Source organism: Heteronotia binoei, chromosome 13 (assembly GCF_032191835.1).
Source record: "Heteronotia binoei isolate CCM8104 ecotype False Entrance Well chromosome 13, APGP_CSIRO_Hbin_v1, whole genome shotgun sequence".
NCBI classification, from domain to species: domain Eukaryota; kingdom Metazoa; phylum Chordata; class Lepidosauria; order Squamata; family Gekkonidae; genus Heteronotia; species Heteronotia binoei.
Window position 1 is genome coordinate 62,816,250 of NC_083235.1, and position 22,027 is coordinate 62,838,276.

The 22,027-nt window shown below is 43.5% G+C and overlaps 1 protein-coding gene across 2 annotated transcripts in view; it reads right to left on the reverse strand.

The window, feature by feature from the left end:
* The window catches only part of CCDC57 (coiled-coil domain containing 57), an 87,342-nt gene that overhangs the window by 16,707 nt on the left and 48,608 nt on the right, over positions 1-22,027 (reverse strand). For both annotated transcript variants that reach the window (XM_060253057.1, XM_060253059.1), the window contains exons 11-14: positions 14,895-15,114; positions 11,142-11,321; positions 7,795-7,868; positions 19-247 (exon numbers count right to left, since the gene is read on the reverse strand). In XM_060253057.1, the coding sequence (XP_060109040.1) occupies positions 19-247; positions 7,795-7,868; positions 11,142-11,321; positions 14,895-15,114 (703 nt within the window). The remainder of the gene's footprint in view (positions 1-18; positions 248-7,794; positions 7,869-11,141; positions 11,322-14,894; positions 15,115-22,027) is intronic.

Here is a 22,027-nt window from a genome sequence, read left to right on the forward strand (position 1 = left end):
TCTGCCCAGTAAGTTTACCTTCCTTTGATACTGCTCCAAGTTCTGCTCTCAGTCTGTTTACCAGCTCTAGCAGTTGTTGCTTTTCTTTGCTCAGACTGGAGATTTTTCTCACAGCTTCCTTCAGTTTTCCTCGCATCACTTGTGCATAGTTTCCTATAGGCCGGTGGGGCCCATCACCTGCGCCCCTGTCAAAGAACCATTGCTTGAGATGTACAGAGTCATCCTGAAGCCTCCCAGTCATTGCATTCTAGAAGAATAAAAGTATAACAGTATGTTTGATATGGTATGTATTTCATAGTCCTAAAACTAGGGAGACTCAGGATTAAATCACCAATATGCCACGAAATCACTGGTTGACCTTAGGTCAGTCACGCTCTCAGCCAAGTTTACCTCACAGGGTTGTTGAAAAGATAAAATGGAGAAAAGAAGAATCATGTACACAAAATTACTATTAATCTAGTCGTTCCCAAAGCAGAGGTACAGCACAAAAGGGTACTGTGAGGGGGGCAGAAATGTGATTTGGAAAAGTGAGTTGCCATTGCTGAAGCTATAGTGACCTTTGAGGAGAGGTCTCTGTGCCCCCAGTTGAGACAAATGGGGGAAGGGATGCAGGAGGTCCCCCAAATGAGGGGAGAGAAAGTGGGGTATTACTGGTATGCTACCATATCCAGATTCTGCTCCCTCTAAAACAGGGAATAGGCAATGAGTTTCACTCAAGGAACAGGGCTCTGACTGGCACTACATAAGTTAACAACAGAGGAAACTACAAGCACAGATCAACCCTTTTTTGCTACATGGGTAGCTGTGCAATTCAGAGTATGTGCAGAGTGCAGAAGAAACCCCCAGCAGCCAGGATAAAAAGAGCTAGGATAAAAAGAATAGGTGATTGGAATGGGGACTGAGATGGGTATTTTTTAATTGAGGGATAAAGTGATTCTTATGCAAATATTACTCAAAGGCAAACTCAAATGAAAGATTAAAACCAGTTCTTTACCTAGTTACATTTTTATCTCTAACCTGATTCTCTATAATTTCCCACCGGGATCCTCTTCCTTATCTCAGAGTTACAGTCTATGACTGAACTGAGCTGCACCTCACAAAATAGAAAAAAGAACACTAAAGAAAGGATGCTCGCGGTTTGTAAAACCTTTTCAAATACTACTGTTGGACTGGCTGAGATTACCTCCTGCTTGCTCTCTGTGCAGATATCTGTGCAGTGGGGGGCTGTTATATGATTTACCCCTTGAAGGATGTAAACAGTGAATGCCAATTATCTGTGCCAGGGTCTGGGGTAATCCGTGCCTCTGCTATGTTCTCTGATCAACTGGCTGTATCACTGGATTTTATAGTTTTAGCCAGATCCAGCTCAGGCTTCACAAGCACACAGAAAATTATTTCTTTGGGGGAGCCTTTGCCTAGATTATCTCTAAATCATCACTGATGTATCCACCACTCATTGCCCCTTGAGTGCTAGGAGGCAATGTTATTATGACCACTAGGCAAGGGGAAATAATGCCCATTTTGTTGGGATTACAAATGGAAAATTTTCCGAAACAAGACAGAACATTACTTTGGTACATGCTTTCGGCTGCACGGACATTATATGCGCAGTTGTGAAAGCAAAATAAATTACCAGAAAAATGGGACTAGATTATGAAAGTTATGCATTGGAGTGAAATGGACAAGCTTACTAGAACATTAAAAGAACTTGATATAGATAAGTATAACAAGGAATGGGAGAAATTTCAAAAGTATGTTGAAAAACAGTGGAAAGTGAAAGGGCATTTGATGATTTTTAACAATGGCTAATTTTTTTTTCTTAATGTAAAGTGTTAACTATAAGTAAAGTAGAATTATGGAAATATACAGTGTTTTTGCATATAAGGATTGGGTTTAATGGACTATAATTACGATAGATAACACTAAAAAGTAAGTATAGCAATATTATAAATGGACTATTAATCAAGATAGATAATAATAGTAATAAGTAATTTTGTTCTTATTTGTATTTTATTATAATCATATTTTTGTTTGTTATTATTTTTTTTAATAGGTTCTTAAAAGGTTAATATTACCTTTTATTCTTTTTATATTTTAAGTCGAATGCACCGGGAAAGTCACAAAAAGAGGGGAGGGAGATGAGAAATGTGATGCAATACTTTTGATGTTTATTTTTGGATGATAACTGATTAATGTTGCTGAATAATAAAAATTGTTTTACTCAAAAAGGGGAAATAATGCCCGTTGTTCTGGGAAGTGATTTTAAAAATATACAGGGGTTTTTTTTAGTGTAAGAGTGAAGTAGGGCTCCAGTCTTCATTCAGGAACAAAACTGCATCCAGGGAATCAAAAGTTTGGGAAAGTGATAGTCCTAGCTATAGGATAACAGCAACCTGGAAAACATTAGCCACCATGATCAGGTCTTAAATGAAATAAATGTCTAAGAAAGAGCTGAAAAGTTCATAACAGATGGTAAATTGAACTCCTGGAACTGTGTACATTACTAAGTTTGTATGAACTTACATAAGACCACACAGACAACTAAAACAATACTGGAAGCTAAGAGACAAAGATCACAGTGTATCTTCTAGTTGTGAAAGGATTAATGTGGGCAAACCAATTAAAGCTGTTTCCTAGCTAGACTGAAATAATACTAATTTGTCAGCAATACAGAAGGAGAAAGAGACTTCCATCACAGACGAGATTCCACCTCCCTGGTCATACAGGCTTGCAGCACTGGACTGTTCATAGATCTGTCATTATACCCAGATGTGCAATCAAACCCAGCGCTGGCCTTTCCAGTGCCCCAGGCCGAAAGTGGGCCCCCGCCCCCTTTGAAGCAGGGGGTGGGAGGGCCGCGCAGAGCGTCTTCAGCTCGGCGGCAGCGGCGGTGGGCTATGTGTGCTCCCCGCCAGTGCTCCGCGCAACCCTCCCACCCCCTGATTCAAAGGGAGCGTGCACAGCCCACCACCGCCCAGCCAAAGATGCTCTGCGTAGCCCTCCCACCCCACTTCAAAAAGAGCCAGCTGGCTCCCTTTGAAGTAGGGGGCAGGAGGGCCGCGCAGAGTGCTGGTGGGGAGCATCTTCGGCTGAGTGGCAGCGGGCTGTGCACGCTCCGCGCAGCCCTCCTGCCCCCTGCTTCAAGGGGGGCCAGCTGGCTCCCTTTGAAGCAAGGGACAGGAGGGCCGCAGAGTGCTGGCAGGGAGCGTCTTCGGATATGCGGAGGTGGTGGAGGTGGGCTGTGCGCGTTCCCCACCAGCTGGCTCCCTTTGAAGCAGGGGATGGGAGGGCTGCGCGGAGTGTCTTCGGATGGGTGGAGGTGGCGGCGGCCCCTGAAGAGCGCCCCCGAAGAGCCAGCGCCCTAGGCAGCTACCGAATGTTGCCTAGAGGACGCACCGGCTCTGTGTGCAATGCCTACCAATGCTTTTTATCAATTCCACCTGTGATTCTTTCTGGGCATCTCTCTTCACCAAGTAATTTCCCAGATGCAGGCAAAAATTCTACAAGAAGAGGTTGGAATCTACACCCAAAATCTCATGCCCAGTTCCTGATTCATGTGAAGATACCAGCACAGTAGTTAGTATCTAGAGATAATATGTGCCTGCCCGCCTGTGTATATTTTTGAGTTATGTTTTTTTGAGTTATATTATTAAGTTATTAAGTTATTTAATAATTATTTAATAATTATTTTATAATAATTATTATTATTTTATAATAATTATTATTATTTTATAATAATTATTATTATTTTATAATAATTATTATTATTTTATAACAATAATTATTATTTAATAATTATTTTATATTATTAAGTCATTAAGTTATTCTTGTATTTCAACTGTTTTATTATGTCTGTGATTCGCCCTGAGCCTGCATGGGAAAGGGTGGAATATAAATTAACCAAATAAATAAATATAAATAAATAATGACATTTCCACATTACTTCAGCCAAAGCTTTCACAGTGTCTTATTTCATTATTTCTCTTATTTCATTATTATAGCTTTTTTCTTGTTTTAAATTAAACCTCATTAAATTAAAACTAGTTTTATACAAATCCATCATTTGCCATTTTAAAATAAGCCATCTTATTCATTTCTTCTGCAAACCATTTTTTGGAGGGGGGCGGGGTTTACGACCCTGAAAAATCCTAGCTGCAAGATCCTGTGGTGAGGTCTTAAGGTCCTTCCTCATGTCTTCTAGCATAGTGCATCACAATTAGTACCATATATGTATAGTCCTGAAACACCCAACTTGCGGGTTTGTTCATATGATTTAAAATAATCTGGGTATAAAATCCCAAGAGTAGTAACCATGTAAACGCAGGAAATTCAGCAATACTTGTATCAAGACAATAAGAGAAAAAATGAAATGTAAAAATATATGTGAATTTATATCAAGCACCCATAGCCTTAATGTTTGTACATATGCTAGTGTAATAAGATGCACATAAAACACTTATACCCCCAAAAATCCTGTTGATCTTGAAGGTGCTACTGGACTTGAATCTAACTGTTCTAGGGTTGCCAAGTCCAATTCCAGAAATATCTGGGGACTTTGGGGGTGGAGCCAGGAGACTTTGGGGGTGGAGCCAGGAGACACTGGGGTGGAGCTAGGAGCAAGGGCGTGACAAGCACAATTGAACTCCAAAGGGAGTTCTGTCCATCAGAATTAAAGGGACCTCACAACTTTTTAAATGCCTTCCTTCCCTCCACCCTCCCCTTCTCTGATTTCTTTCCCCCCAGCAAGCTGGGGACACATTTTACTGACCTCAGAAGGATGGAAGGCTGAGTCAAACTGGAACCGGCTACCTGAACCAGCTTCCGCTGGGATTGAACTCAGGTTGTGAGTAGAGGGCTCCAGCTGCAGTACTGCAGCTTTACTGTGTGGTCCCCTTTAAATGTGATGGCCAGAACTCTTGTGCTTGCCACACCCTTGCTCCTGGCTCCGCCCCCAAAGTCTCCTGGCTCCACCCTCAAAGTTCCCAGATATTTCTTGAGTGGGACTGGTGTGGGAGGGGGAAGCCAGGTTCCTACTGCCCCCGTGATACAACTCCGTGTCCCAGCAGAACCGGCCAAACTCCTGCCGCCCAGCAGCTGCCGCTCACGCGATCGCCTCGAGCTGCCCTGAGCCGCTCTTCACAGCCCCGACATGCAGTCGCGCTGTAAAGGCCCGCGTCGCGTTGCTTGCCGCCTCGCGCTCAAGCCTACAGACGCTGAAACCGACAACGTGGCTCTCTGCGCTGCATGGGCGGGAGCCAGGGCTTTATAGCCCCAACTCCATGCCCCCTCCTACAACTCCCGGATGGCCGGGAAGCCAGCATCAGCCTCCCTCCTTCCGGGAGGGCAAAGCACGGCCCCCAGCCTATGACTGGCGTTGCCAGTGCGGCTGGGAAGGGAGGGAGTGGATGCGCCTGCCAAGTGCATGGGGGGGGGGGGAGGAGGCTCTTCTCCGTTTCACCGTAGCTGCTCCTCCGAGATGGGCTCAGGCTGAGCCCATTTCGGAGGAGCAGCTACGGTGAAGCGGAGAAGAGGCGGCAGCCGTGCTCCTTGGCACCATTTCCCCCTCCCCCCACTTCCATTTTTTGGGGGGGTGGGGGAAGAGGCTGGAAATCCTGGGGTCCCCGCCAGGGCGGGAGGGTTGGGAAGCCTAAGCTGTTCTACTACAGACCAACATGGCTACCCTCTGAAACAAAGTGAACATGGTATAGCTCTTGGAGAGCATTCAAAAGCTCTACTGGTGCAGAATATCATGGTATCCCCTTGATTGGGATAGAGACTGTGGAGAAACGCCATCTTGGTTAATGTTGGTGCTTGGTGGGAGGGGAACATGGAACTACTAGGCAGGCTGTGTGGCCTAGCCTTCCCTTCACTCCCCCCCCCCCTTCCGGAGTTAAACCATCAACTCTAGGGGGAAAGCCTCCTAGAGGGGCAGGAAGTTCTTTAGCCTTTCCCTCATTCCCTCCTCCCTTCTGGAGTTAAACCAGCAACTCTAGGGGGAAAGCCTCCTAGAGGGGCAGGAAGTTCTTTTTTTTTTTTATTTGAGTTAGGCGGGAAAAGGGCAGTTCGCAGCTGGCCCTCAAAGGGAGAGGTTGTGAGTCTGTGGGCTCCTGACTGTGGGAGAGGCCTACTCAAGAGGAGGAGGACCCCAGGCAGTCAGACTGAGTAAGTAATTCACAAGGTAGGGCAAGTTTACACCAGGGACGAGAGGATGCGTTTATATCTACCTTTATTTGTCCCTCTGGTTGCTGTTCAGGTGCTGTGCTAAACTTTTACATGTAACTGTTTTTGTTTTTTTCTTTCTCTTCTTATTAAACGTTTTTACTGTTTTGAATTCTGGCAGTCAAACTCTGTACCACATAGATCCACATCCGCTTTAGACCACGCTGCTTTATGAAGGGGGCCCCGGGGAAGGGGGAAGGCATGCAGTTGGATAAGGTGCCAATCCTCCAGGGGTTCCCCGAAGAAGTGCTGTGTTCTCTGTGATACCCAAGTACAAGGTGGCAGAGGACCTTGAGGCCTGGCCTCAGAGCTGCAGAGGGGGATTGGGAGTCCTGTTCCTCTCAATCTGAACCCCTAGACTGAGCAGGTGGTGGCAGCGAGCCCAAGTGGCCGGAGGACAAATAGCTCCCTCCAGGAGTTGGCGACTCAATATGGAGCTGACGGGACCAGGTCTGAAGGCAGAATCAGGCTGCTTCCGTCACAGAGACCAACACTATTTCAGTCTTTAGTATTGGTCTCTCATTGCCTTTCATGCACAAAATACACGGGTCTGGCTCTAACCTAGAAAACCCTAAGCTACTTGTGGCTAGTGGCTTACACAGTGAACTTCTAGGTCATCTGACAATGGGAGATCCCAATAACAGCACAAGTTACCAGCTTTGCACACCAAGAAGATGCAGAGAAGTGTTTTTCATAGCTTCTCTTTAAACTTCCTTTAAACTTCTCTTTAAACTTCAAGGGCTCAAAGTGATGCAAAGTCTTCACTGAGATGGTTAACTTGTGACTGTTCAAATTTGAAACAATATTTTGCATTTAGTGGCATTTAAATGAAAGCAGCCACTCTGAACAAGAATATTTCAACAGAAATGTCCAATGTGAAAAATACTGATCTGCGATCATAGTGAAGCTATGTTAATTTTACATTTTCCTCATACCTTGCATAGCTGCATATTTAGCTAACCCCCTTTCGTAGGATACAGATATATGCTGCTGATATATTTAAGTGTTCAAGATCTCTTTTGTAGCTCAGCCCGATTAAATTAAACTAAGGTTTGTATACTTTTAGGTAATCCTCTTTGATTAGAGTGGAATAACTGAATCTTTAACCCACGCACAGCCACACAGATAGAGTCACAATGCCCCCTAGTGGCAATTCCACGGTAGATATTACTTCTAATGCCTGCACTGCAGATTAGGATAGCTGAGGTCCCTCCCCAGTACATCAAGTTTTGTTTTGTTTTTTAAAAAGCAAAGAAGTTAATTACAATGTGTAGAAAATTAAGTTTGAAAAAATATACTGGCGTAATTTCTGAACACAACAAAATCTTGAGTTGTATCTTACTATCTTTACTTCTAGGGCATCTCCTAACCACTGCCCCCCCCCCCCCCCCAAAGGCTATGCTAAAGATTGCAGAATCCACAAAGAGACTGTAGTGAGGGAGATAATCAGGGCAGATTAAGTGGAAAGGCTGGTAGTATACAAGCTTCCTGTTCACAAACATTCATTGGCCTTTACAACAGTGTTATATTGTTGAATTTACTCATATGCCCATAAGTATCTCAGAGTTTCCCTACCACTTGCGTTCCTGCTAAATCCACGTGTGGAGCTTTGGCTTCATGCATTTTCAAAGAAGCTCCAGTAATTTCATCTGGAAAAGAAAGGAGCAAAAGAGAGAGAGAGATCACTGTGAGCTAGTGTTTTGTGTTCTTCTTAAAACTCTGTTTTCTTCTTAAAACAGGGTCATTAAAATATAGGTCAATCACTGTAAAAAGATTGGGTAGTCTACATAAGACAATGTTAAAAATTGACTTAATGTAACCAGATTTGGATGGAGTTGCACTCCCCTTACAGGAACAGATGCTCTTGGACCCAGGCCTACAGCTATGGCCAGGAATGCCTGTAGCTAGCTGTAGCCTTCCCTAGGCAGAAAGAATCTGGCTACCGTGGTACATGCCTTGCCCTGGCTACGTCTTGATTAGATTATTACAATGCACTTTACATGGGGCTGGCCTTTAAAATTTCAACCGGTGCAAAACTTCAGTTCCGTTGGTGCAAAATTTATCCAGAACCTTCAACTGGTACAAAATGCTGCAATCCATCTACACGAGCTCCCAATCTGTTTCTGGGCACCATTCAAGGTGCTGTTGTTGACCTCTGAAGCCCTGTAAGACTTGGGACCAGCATATCTGAAGGACTGCCTGCTCTCTTACAAATCTACCCAGCTACTATAGTTATCTTCTGAGGTCCTGCTTTGGGTGCCCTGACTTCTGAGATTAGGCTCTGAATCTCTGCAGCAGTAAGGAATGTTTGGTTAGCTCTCTCTCCAGGACACTGATAGATCCAGATGGTTTCTAGAGGACTCTGGGGAATGTTCTAGTCAATTTCTAGAATACATAGATAGCTTGGGTGGTTTTACAATCATGTAGAGATATCCTCTTCTAATGACTAGAGCAGGGGTGTCAAACATGTGGCCCGGGGACTGAATTAGGCCCCCAGACGGCTCCTATCAGGCCCCTGAGTAACTTGCTGTGATCTGCTTCTTTCTCCCTCTCTCTTGCTTTCTTCTGCATAACAGCTTGCTTTGCCAGGCTTGCTCAATCATATAGGATCTACAGAGCAAAACCTCTATTTTCTCCATTGACTGAGGCTCCTCCCTTGAGGAGGAAGGGGAGGAGGAGAGCTTGCTTTGCTAGGCTCTCTCAAGCACACAGCAGAGCTACTGAGCCAAGACTTTCTCCCTTCTATTAACTGAGACTCCACTTCCTCTTGGTCCTGGAGGGGAATAAAGGAAAAAGCCAGAACTTCCTTTGCCCAGTTCCCTGGATCCCATGGAAGAGAGACAAAGAAAGCGCCTTTAAGACCAATGAGTGCAAATTTTTAAGCATGTTTTAAGTCAAAAAAGTTAATTGTGTTTGTCTGTGTTCTTTGTAAAGTTTCTATCTCTGCTACCTGGCATTACATTTTGTGACACACATGGCCCAGCCCAACAAGATCTCATTCATGTCAGATCTGGCCCTCATAACAAATGAGTTAGACACCCCTGGACTAGAGCTAAAGCAGCTCCCAAATATATCAAGAAGCCTTAGAATCAAATGGTAGAAAACTTAGGATGAATATAATAACCATGTACAGGGTGAACCCAACTGAAGATCTATTCTGTGGCAAGATGGCAGTGAAGACATGGTATTGCTTCATAATAATGGTGCCTGCTCACTGCCAACCTGCAATGATTTTTTAAGTGAACAGGTTCTTGAATGTATAGAAGCAAAGTGATAATATTGAATTCACAGTTGTTCACTATGATATGTTAGATAAATTTGCTTGTATCTGCTCTAACAGACTCTGGCCTGAATACAGTGTAAAAAACATCCATCTGTTCTCCCCACACACACACCATTAATTTTCAGTTAGAAGATACTGGAACGAAATACAGTTTTTTGAGCACTGATTGCAATATATTCACTGCAGCAAATTCCTATTAACAACAGGCTGCTACATTCTGGACTTACTGAAATGTCCAGACTCCAAGCTTTATAAAGGCAGCCCAATATATGACTCATTATATTAGAGAAACCTGAACATGAATAAAGCATGAATAATTTTTCTTAGAAGAGCAGACCGCATTCTGACTGAAGTAGGTTGAAGGTTCTCTGGGCTATAAATCCTACTTATGCATTCAAATTAAAGTTGGGCTAGATCTTGAAAGCAGGTAATTTTTGCCAATTCCTTCCTCCTATGGCAGACACATTACTCTTTCAGGCTGTCCCTAGGATCCAGTGTGTTTGTGTGGGGGGTCACTTTTGACCTGCAACAGGAGAAGAGAAACAAGACAGCTCCACAGACAGTAGTCCCTTCTGTCTTAGGAAATACAACATGGGATCCAACCCAAATCAAGAGGGTTATACTCCTCTGTCTCACCCTGGCAACCGTCATTCACCAAAGCAGACTGTAAGCCATACTGAAATGGGTACATAATGTGCTTCATAGAGGAACCTTGGCCACCATCTTTACCCCCTTGGGCACCTTGCACAGAAAGGGGATATTAGACAAGGCAAGGCAAGGCAAAACATGTTATTTTTAGCTGAATTTTAAGTGAACAGTTAGAAATGTAATTAAGATAAATAAGGTACAGGGAGGGTTTCTTAAGAGTAGCCTCAAGAGGTTCATAGTCTCCTGGACCTAGCCAATCAGCACCAGTTATATGTCATCAGCCAAGATGAGTGAAGTTCCAGCAAAATATCGTTATAATCTTAATTTATTTATTGCTGACAAGTCACAGCTGGTTTACAGTGCCACTAGATTTTTGTTTTATTTTGCTACAACCAATTAACAAGGCTGCCCTTTTACAAAGATCAAGCAATACATTTAGGAGGTAGAGGTATCTGAACTACCACCTTCTCCTGTATTAGCTTGCCCATCAGCTGAGATTATGATCACGAGATAAGGTCCCTCCACCTTTAGAAGTTAAGAGCACTGGATGTAGATAAAACCATTTCAAAGGCTGTACATCAGCTTAAGAGCTCCCTCCTCAGGAATGTTTGTGTAGCATGCAAGGCAAAACATGTTATTTTTAGCTGAATTTTAAGTGAATAAGTCCCACCTCACATCCACCAAACTAGTGTTGCAGTTCTTATGTTAGTTTTACTACTTATTGGTGTTTGGTTTCATTGCACCTGCTTTTTACTGCAATTAATAACTACTTTAGATTGTGTTTTTTAAATTTTATCTCAGTTGCCTTGAATGTCCTTGTTATGGCAGAAAAGTAGCACAAATATGTTTAACATAAATAAATAAAACAGGAGAAGCTTCCACATTGTAAAGAGAATTTACATGCGGTTTTGTGTTTTTCTCCTCATAAAAGTACTTTCCTTATAGTAAAGTTATCATGCTTTAAGCAAATTTGAGGTCATGTTTCTCTTACCACTGTTTCTTTTGGAAATGTCTTCAAAGAAAGTTTGAGTATTTTTATTACAATGGGATACATTCAAAGAAGTTGCAAAGAATTTACTGGGAATTTCAGATGCATTTTCAAGTTGCTTGTTCATTGCCCGGTATTTATTCTTCCATTTTCTGACCTCTTCCTCCAAAGACTGAACATAATCTAAAAAGATAAACACAACTATGTCTGATTATGTTGCACTAGTAAAGGTGGCTTTGAAAGGCTGATCATTGGTGCAAATAAAAATAATTTTCTCCATAATTTATTGTTGTGCAAAATATGTTCCATTACCAAAACGCAGCTGTTTCCAGATAGCTGTTTCCTATGCCATGACTTTCTTACAGCAGTACTGTTTTCAAGGGTATCCACATGATGCCATCCTCTATTTGTCTTGCTTCTATATTTTCCCTTTGCTTTGCCCCAATCCTTCCCAAACCTGGCATGATACAAACCTTCTGATAGGATCAAAGTGCCTTTGGATGCCAGGTGGATGGGAAATAGAACACTTCCGCAGGTCTCATTCACATTTGTTCAGTTTTTCTCACTTTAGCCCTCACAGCTGTCATTTCCACCTACTTCTACCAGAAGAATGTTCCAAGATATATATATATATATATATATATATATGAAGGAAATTGCTAGACTGTTGTATAGCAATATTACTGTAATGATCTACTCCCACAATCTACTTGTTCCTAGCTTTCATTTTTAAACAAGTATCTAGCCCTTTGCATTGCAGAGTTCTAAGGGGAATGGTGTGATCTACAGCCCCCCCCAACAACTTCACAACAAAAAGGTCAGTAATTTTTATATATATAAAAACACCTGTATTGGAGTGGAGGAAAGGGTAGCTGCAATGAAAGTAGGGTTCCCAAGTCCAATCCCAGAAATATCTGGGGACTTTGGAGTGGAGCCAGGAGACTTTGGGGGTGGAGACAGGAGACACTGGGGTGGAGCTAGGGGGGAGGGGGGGGAAACGGCGCCGGGGAGCGTGGCGAGCCGCCCAGTCTCATAGCGGGCGACAGCGCTGCGCAGCTGCCGCCTCTTCTCCGCTCGCCATGGCTGCTCCTCCGAGATGGGCTCAGTCTGAGCCCATCTCGGAGGAGCAGCTGCGGTGGGGCGAGGGGGGGGGCGGCAGCGGCACGGCGGCCTCGTCTGCTCCGCTCCGCCTCTGGGGTGGAATCGGAGGGGGGGTGGAGGCGGGCCGGGGGCGTGGCGAGCCGCGAGAAGGGCCTGGATTCGCGGCTCACCATGCTCCTGGCCTGCCTCCGCCCTTCCCTTCTCTGGTTTTGCCTGCGCTGCTGCCGCCTCTTGGCTGCTCCTCCGAGATGGGCTCAGCCTGGGCCCATCCCAGAGGAGCAGCTGTGGTGGGTGGGGAGGGGGCGGCAGCGGCGCGGCAGCCTCGCTCGCTCCGGGATGGGGCGGCTCGCCATGCTCCCTGGCGCCATTTCCCCCCTCCCCCCGCTTCCATTTTTTGGGGAGCAGGGGAAGAGGGTGGGAATCCTGGGGTCCCCCGCCAGGGCGGGAGGGTTGGGAAGCCTAAATGAAAGTGTGGGGGAAACTGCTGCTCCACTGCCACTGCAAATGCCCATGTATTTATGACAGCAATGAGAGCTATTCAAAGAATTGCCTCCGTGCAGAATCAGCTTCCCTTCCTATTTTTGCCAAAGTCAAACCTTCCTTATAGGTTTTCAAAGATAAGAGTGTCTTCTATTAGGGATTCATTTGAAGGGTTAGATATTCTGCTTTGTACTAGATTATTCCACAGATAATTCTCAACTCTAAGAAGTCGTAACTATTATTTTTAAAAGGTATACTGCATTTTTCATTTCAGCAGAGAAGGAAAAAAATGCCTAACGAGCATCTGCATAAATTAAACTCAAATACATAAAATGTTACAAATACATACAATAAAGGAAAAATGGGAACAATATCAAGGTCTTGCAGGGGTGTTGAACTCATTTGTTACAAGGGCTGGATCTGACATAAATGGGACTTTGTGGGGTCAAGCCATGTGTATCATAAAATGTAATACCAGGGAGTGGAGATATAAAATTTATAAAGGATTCAGACAGGGCTTTTTTTTTGTAGCAGGAACTCCTTTGCATGTTAGGCTACATCTCCCTGATGCAGCCAATCCTCCAAGAGCTTACAGGGTTCTTCTTACAGGGCCTACTATTAGCTCTTGGAAGATTAGTTACATCATGGGGGGGTGTAGCCTAATATGCAAAGGAGTTCCTGCTACAAAAAAGTCCCGGATACCTAAAAACACAAGTAAAGATATTATTTTTTACTTAAAATACAAAATATGTTTAAAACTCTTGCAGTTTTGTTTGAAATGGAAAGGTGGGGGAATACTGGGATTCGGCGATGCAATTTTGAAAATAAAACATCAAGAAAAAGCACAAGGATCACAGCAGAAACTAAAAATATAAACCAAAAATATAAAATGCTCTGGGCTTAGGAAAACATGAAGCGGCTGGGATTTGCAAACTTCTCCCCCTGCCCCCTGTACAAAGTCACCTTTCTCCCAGAAACCGATGCATCATAAAAAATATTTTTAAAATTCTCAGTTCCAAAAAAATAGCAAATTATAGAAGTCTAAGCAGTTGCCCTTGAAAGCCAGAGTGTTTTTAAAAACTCTTCTATAAGCCAAAATTCCTCCTAAAAAGTTCAGTCTTGCATCTCCTCCCAAACTGCAGAGATGTGATTCATCTAACGTCCTCAGGAAGACTGTTCACAGCATCAGAGCAAATATTTTAAAAGGCTGCAAATAGCCAGTCATTGCTTGCACCCTCACAAGGACTGGAACCACCAGAAAGTGAACGGAGCTGCAGCATGGGCTCATAATGGCACATATTGCTGCCAAGGATGTTGGGAGGGAATGGCCATAGAAGATAAAAGTTATCCGATATCCAACAGGCTAATTGGTATACGTAATATAACTGCTTCTACAAAAACTGAAAGCCTGAACTGAAACTGAAATGACCTAACTGTTAATTATGGTATTTACAGTACAATCCTGTGCAAGCTTGCTTCAGGCTAAGCCTAATGGATGCAGACTGAAGTAACTCTGCGTAGGGCTGCATTGCGAATCTCTTAAAGAAACAAATAAATACAGAAAGAAATATTCTGCTGTACGTGCTGTCTGAGTAACACATTTATTTTGTCTATACTGATCTTGCCTTCCAGAGAAGAAGAAGAAGAAGATATTGGATTTATATCCCGCCCTCCACTCCGAAGAGTCTCAGAGCGGCTCACAATCTCCTTTACCTTCCTCCCCCACAACAGACACCCTGTGAGGCGGGTGGGGCTGGAGAGGGCTCTCCCAGCAGCTGCCCTTTCAAGGACAACTCCTACCAACTATGGCTGACCCAAGGCCATTCCAGCAGGTGCAAGTGGAGGAGAGGGGAATCAAACCCGGTTCTCCCAGATAAGAGCCCGCACACTTAACCACTACACCATACTGGCTCTGAGAAGCTCCCATCTGTCCAGCTCTAGCCACATGTTCTCTATCACGAGATCAAGATTATTTTCTGCTATGGCTCAAAAGATTTCGTACATATATGACCACACACACACACACACACATGATTTTTAAAAACTAAGAACATCATCAATTGTTTGAATATCATTCTTGTAGCTATTAAGAAGAGACGTATGTATTATAAGAGAAATGTGAAATCAGCATATAAAGGTTGCTGAAAAATAAACTTAACCAGCTCACTTTATTACCAGGAGTGAATGAAACTGCAGCAGTATCAGCAGTCCTATTTGTATCCTGTGCTTTCATTTTGATGTGGTCTGAAGAAGATTCTTCATGATTAAGGGTCTCCATTTCTCTCCTCATTTCTGCAATCACTGCCCGCAAATTATTGTTCTGTTCCTGTAACCTTTGAATCTCAGGAGAAAGGAAACTTGCTTCAGTGGCTCCAACATTATCCTTAAGTGTAACCTAACATTTAAAAGACAAGCATTACATCTCAAATAAACCAAACCAAACCACAGGACTCAAATATGTATGTACAGGAATAGGGATTCTGTCGACGCAAAACAATTGATCTAACGTTTTTTAAAATATAATTTTAATGATATGTCACAAACCTTGCAGAAAATTGTAGAAACTTGAGAGCTGAAAGAGTGCTCTGGTATACCTTTTGGCCAGATGTGAGGCAATATGTGTAATTTAACTTGATTGTGCTTCATGATAGTGAAGCAGAGAAATAACGAGGTCCGCACACATCACTGTGTTGAAACAAAATTTTACTTTGATATCAAGGCAGAACTTAGCCGGCCATAAGCCTCCAAACTGACTAAGTTAAAGTTATTCTCATTCAGACCGTTTTTATTCACACCCCAAAAACAAGCAGGCAGGCCTTTTTGAAGGCATGCTTTTATTCATTATTATAGGGGTATTCATTAATTATTCAGGGGTCCCCCTTCAATAGCAGCCTCACCAGGTCACCCTAGGAGACTGATTATGATAGTAAGTGTATGACTGAGAGAAAACAGCCAGAATAGCCAGCAATGAGTACAAAGAATTTTTTTACTCAACCACATGGGGTTGTTTTGTTGAAATATGTATCTAAAAATGGAAAACACACATTCAGCCTCAAATGCATATTAATCAACCCAGCAGCTCCTAACTGTGGAGGGGTATGTTGAGGGGGGGGGGGGGGAAATGATCAGAACATGTTTCCAGATCAAAAGGCAAATAAACAACTGATACATTTTTCATAGTGTATTTATAGAACCATAGAGTTCGATGGGACCCCCAGGGTCTAGTCCAATCCTCTGCACAATGCAGGAAATTCACAAATACCTCCCCCTAAGTTTACAGAATCAGCATTGTTGTCAGATGGCCATCTAGCTTTTTAAAAACCTCCAAGGAAGGAGAGCCCACCACCTCCCAAGGAAGCCTGTTCCATTGAGGAACCGCTCTAACTGCCAGGAAGTTCTTCCTAATGTTGAGCCGGAAACTCTTCTGATTTAATTTCAACCCGTATCATACCCAGCAGCTCCTTCAACCTTTCTTCATAGGACTTGGTCTCCAGACCCCCACCATCTTTGTCGCCCTCCTCTGGATCCACTGCAGCTTGTCTATATCCTTCTTAAAATGTGGTGCCAAAAACTGAACACAATACTCCAGGTGAGGTCTTACCAGAGCAGAGTAAGGTGATACCATCACTTCAGGTGAATGTTAATCCCTATACCATGTTTTAGAGGATTATTTATTATTTCAATCTATATTCATAGTCTGAGACCAACATATTTTTGAAACTACCTCTCCTGGCATAGCCCCCAAGGAGCACTACATTCCTTAAATAACAACACACTGATGGTCCTGGGGCCAAAGAATGTCTGCCTGGCCTCAACAAGAGCCAGAGACTTTTTTGCAGAAGCTCCAGTTTGGTGGAACACATTTCCAAATGAGATCTGGGCCCAGTGGGACCTGGTTCACTTTCATGGGGCCTATAAAAAGGAGTTGCACCATGCAGCAAAAGAATTCTTTTATACAGCTCTGTCTGCCTCTTCCTCCCTTTTCTCCTTCCCTTAGGACAGTGATAGTACTATTTATATGCCATCTGATTAACTGTAAATATTTAAACTGGTTAAATTTAGTTTTAATTGTATTTTAACTGTCTATTGTATGTCGTTATCCACTCTTAAGCCCCACACTAGTGGGGGAGAGCAGAATAGAAACTGAATGAATAAATAAATAGATAAAAGTTGGGATAACAGCTAGCATGGAAATGCAGCCAATTGGGGAATGTGCACTCAGTGATACAGTACACTTTTTACATGTATAAAGCCCTGGGTTCAATTGCTGGCATTTCCACTTAAATACAATCTCAGGAAAACTGGGACAGATTTAGGAAGTTGCTGCCAGTTCAAAAAGTCACTTCTAGATTTTATGAACCAATGACCTTGTGCTATAAGGCAACATCATATATTCAATGTCTGAAAAGTTATTTATTGAAAATGGAATGTCTCATTATAAAATCAAGAGATGTATAGTTTATGCTGAGAAACTACAATTAAAGTAAATAGGGAATCCAATTAACTGATTCTCATTAAAACACTCCAAATTATCTTTTTCTGGGTCTAACAAACTTCCACTCATCCATTATGAGGAATACCCACATGATACCAACCATAAATTGCCATCCATCAGGTTACTGTATGTTAATGAAAAGTGTGTATTAATTAAATATAATTTGTTGTGATACATTTGTACGTATTAATCAAAGTATATTTCCAATTTAAACCAGAATAATATTTTTAATCTTCAGAGGTAGCAGATAATTTTCTTAACTGGCTTATGGTATAAAAAGTGGATCATTTTTAACTGGTTTATAACATTCTCTCTCTATAAATTTTTCTGTGATCTGTTCTAAAAAAAGTATTCAATCTTACCCACTTCCAGAAGAGAGTTCCCAGGAAGATACTCCCAGGCAACCACTAGAGTGCAACACAACATATTTTTACTTTCGACGTGCACAATAAATCTCTTACAACACATCTTCGCCACTGTGTATGAAGACAGTCATTATGATCAAAAGTAGAGTCACTACCAAACCACAAGAGGAATGACCACAAATGGTCTGTCCAGACTAAAAAACGTTTTAATGTTTTTCACTGATTCACATAATAAGGGGAATAATTTAAATCTGAAAAGGGTTTGGTTTTACAGATGGCACTAGTGTTGACAACACAGAGCTGCACTGATGACTGAAATGGACTTTGGTTCTTCTGAGTTGTATTTAGCCAGCCAGAAGTGCTGGGAAGTGAGCAAACCTACCAGAGGAACAACCAAGCAAAGTGTATCTCAGAAAAAAAGAATAATTCTGTCTTCATAAGCACGGCCAGCACTACCATTAGACCAACTAGGCACTCGCAATGATAATCAAATAGAGCAATGATAAATCAAAGAGGTAGGGTTAACACTTGGATTCAGCCTCCTCTTTCTACTTGTCATGGATTCTGGAAAGCCAGTGGAAGAAAGTTGCTATTTTATACTGGTTACCTTAAGTTGTCAACTCCAGATTAATAGGTTGCTGGAGATTTGAGGGTGGAATCAGGAAACAGCATGTAAGTATTTGAACATTAAAGGGTGATGTGCGTACTGGGCGACACGATAATGGATTATTGGTTAGGAACCTCTGGTCTTTTCTGAAATTACTGACAGTAATTTTCATGGAGTGGCATTTGAGTTCTAGTTTATGCAGAAGTAGAAAATATTTCCAGGTATTTCGTTACATGGGTCTTTTCCGGGCCCGTGGCCAGAAAATTTTGTGTGGAGGGGCCCAGGAGCTGAAAAATTTGGTGGGGGGCCACGGGGCTTGGCTGCTTTTTTCCTCCAGCGGACAGCCCCAGCTCTCCCTTGCACTCTTTCTCTGGCTGTTGCTTTCTCTCTCTCTGCCGCTGTCTCACTGTCCCCCTCTCTTGCGCTGCCGTCATCTCTCTCTCTCACACTGTCCCCATCTCTTGCGCTGTTGTTCTCTCACTGTCCCCCTGTCTGTGCCGCTGCCGTTCTCTCTCTCTGTCCCCATCTCTTGCACTGCCGTTCTCTCTCTCTCTTGCTCTCTCACTGTCCCATCTTTCATGCTGTTCTCGGTTTGGTGTAGTGGTTAAGTGTGCGGACTCTTATCTGGGAGAACCAGGTTTGATTCCCTACTCCTCCACTTGCACCTGCTAGCATGGCCTTGGGTCAGCCATAGCTCTAGCAGAGGTTGTCCTTGAAAGGGCAGCTGCCGTGAGAGCCCTCTCCAGCCCCACCCACCTCACAGGGTGACTGTTGTGGGGGAGGAAGGTAAAGGAGATTGTGAGCCGCTCTGAGACTCTTTGGAGTGGAGGGCGGGATATAAATCCAATATCTTCTTCTTCTTCTTCTTCTTTCTCTACCACTGTCTCACTGTCCCCATCTCTCACACTGCAGTTCTCTTTCTCTCTTTCACTGTCCCCCTGTCTTTTGCGCTGCCATTCTCTCTCTTTCACACTCTGCCACTGTCTCACTGTCCCCCGTCTCTCGTGCTGCCATTCTCTCTCTCTTTCACTGCCCCCTGTCTTTTGTGCTGCTATTCTCTCTCTCACTCTACTGCTGTCTCACTGTCCCCATCTCTTGCGCTGCCGTTCTCTCTCTCTCTCTCTCTCACTGTCCCCGTCTTTTGTGCTCTCTCTCGCTCTGCTGCTGTCTCACTGCCCCCCATCTCACTGCTGTTCTCTCTATCTGCCGCTCTCCCACTCTCCCCCTCACTGGTCCTGGAGGCCCTCCAATGGAGGGGCCCTACATCGGGAAGCGTTAATAGAGTGGCCTTCCCCCCCCCCGGGTTCCCCCCGTAGCTACAGGCCTCGTCTCATTAGCTCGTTGTTCTGCTTGCACTTTTCAATGCCTTCCCTAATTCACGGATGCCCTCAATCATAGTGGCTCAATCATAACGGTGCTTTGTATTCCAAACATGCCTATGCCATCCAAGTGGGAGCTTTACAATAACTGATGGTTCTGTTTTAGTCTCTGTTTAGAATTTTTCCTTCCCGTGGCTGCATTGTGAGTTGACACTTTAACTGAGCTGTCCATCATGACTGCAGAACACTATCAATAGTGGTGCCACCATTTGGTGTCACCTGCAGAGCTGGCTCACCCCTGATTCTGGATACTGTATGAACAAATTAAACAGCACCATTCCCAGTTTCAGTCCCCAGCTCCTCCCCATTTTCCTCTGCTTTATTTTATTTACTTCTTGTGTATCCCTCTTTTCTACCCAATGCGGACCCAAAATGGCTTATGGCATTCTTCCCTCTTCCATTCCAGAGCTATCTGAAGCAATATTGATTCATTGACACACTAAGAATTTAGATAGATCGTGAGAGGGAGCACAAGAAGGGGTGAGCCAGTGTTTGGCTTTCTTGGCCCTTTCTTATATGTCCAGGTAACACCAATTGCCACTCTGGGGTCAGGAAGGAATTTTCATCCAGGACAGACTGGCCCAAGGATCCTGGAGGGTTTTTGCCTTCCTTTGGGCATAGAGCAGGGGGAAGCTGGGGGGAGATGGTAGTTGTGAATTTCCTGCCTTGAGGGTTGGACTAGATGACCCTTGAGGCACCTTCTAAGCTCTGTTTCTATTTTAACTTCCCTGCTTGGCAGGAAAAGGAGCGGAATACAAATCTAATAAATTGATCTGATCTTCACCAGCAGCAAAGCCTGGAGTGAAGGGTCACATGACATGGGTTGACATACTATAACCTCATCATTGTTCACCCCATGATTGGCTAGTTTCACTCCCGTGCGGCATGCTCCACCTTAAACCCAACTGTCTCCTGATCTTGCTTGGCTTGGACTAAGTGGGTTTGCGCTAACTACAGTCCTGGCTTATCCCTGGACTGATCTTAAACTTATTCAGAAAATATGGTCATTTTTAAAGGAAGCTATGGCTGATACAAAAACCCCAGCCCTCTGGAGTTCAGTTCTGCAAATGAAAGGCAGAAAGAGCTAAGAAGCAAGCAAAGCAAGAGGGTTTCTTCTGGGGAAAAAAAATTGAAAATCGGTTAGCAGTGTGGGTGTGTGCAAATAGTTAGCCTTGCCTAGGGTACAAAAAAGCCTGGCACTGGCCCTGTTCATAAGGGATATACCTATAACCTCAGTAATAACTTGCACTGTATAGATATTATAGCTATGCTAGAAGTCTAGACAAGACACAGATGGCTTCCAAGTTTCCAGATTCACTCCAGATTGCAGGGAACACCATTACCAAAGGGTCAGCATACAAGGTCAAGAATAATAATTTATCCAATGTGCTCATCACTGACCTCTTAAAGAATAAAGCCTGGCACCAGCACAGTTAAATACTGAAACATTCAAGCCTGGGATTAAGCTTGAAATGAAATTTGAAAGATGGCAAGAGTGGGGCTAGGCCATCCATGCTCTTTCAAGTACCTGTACTTATGTAACTATCTCCTGCCAGTGTCTGCACCTGCATCTCACATGGAACCCACAGCTACTGTGTAAGCCTTTAATGAAAAACTCTTCTACTGCTAAATACTTGGAGTATTGGAGAAGCTTGGAGAAGGTATTTGTCTCTTTAAATCATTTCTTCAAGCCAACCCAGGCAGCAGTTTGGAGAATGCATTTAAAGGTAACGTTGCTTTCTTTCCACCTTTCCCTCCCCTTATCTCCATTTTCCTTCTTTCCTTCGTCTCAATCTCTCAAGTTCATGCCTTGTAGCACTCAGACATCTGATGTTTATTCTGTATAGCTATTATGTTAAGCAACTTTGGCCACCCCTGCTGTATATCATCATAGATAATTGTTGCGGGGGTGGGGGGAGGAATTAATTAAGAATGGTGCTTTGGGAAATAAAAGATATGCTATAGTCAGTATTAAGATTCCAGAATTCCTCTGCTTCTTGACCTTATTTTTAACCTTTGTATCTTCGCAACCTATCTCCCAGCAGGGAGTAATCACATAAACAATCAATGGAATGTGTATGCAGATACATCCCTTTGAAATCAAGACCCCAGACCCTAAAGATAACATTTTACAGCTTAGAGCCCCTGCAATAAAGCGGAATAGCCTTCCTGTTCCTTCCTAAGGTGTATGTTATCCTGTTATCTGTATGTGAGGGGAGGGACGGTGGCTCAGTGGTAGAGCATCTGCGTGGGAAGCAGAAGGTCCCAGGTTCAATCCCTGGCATCTCCAAAAAAGGGTCCAGGCAAATAGGTGTGAAAAACCTCAGCTTGAGACCCTGGAGAGCCGCTGCCAGTCTGAGAAGACAATACTGACTTTGATGGACCAAGGGTCTGATTCAGTATAAGGCAGCTTCATATGTTCATATCATGGTTCCTGGGAGTGTAAATCAATCCTGTATCCT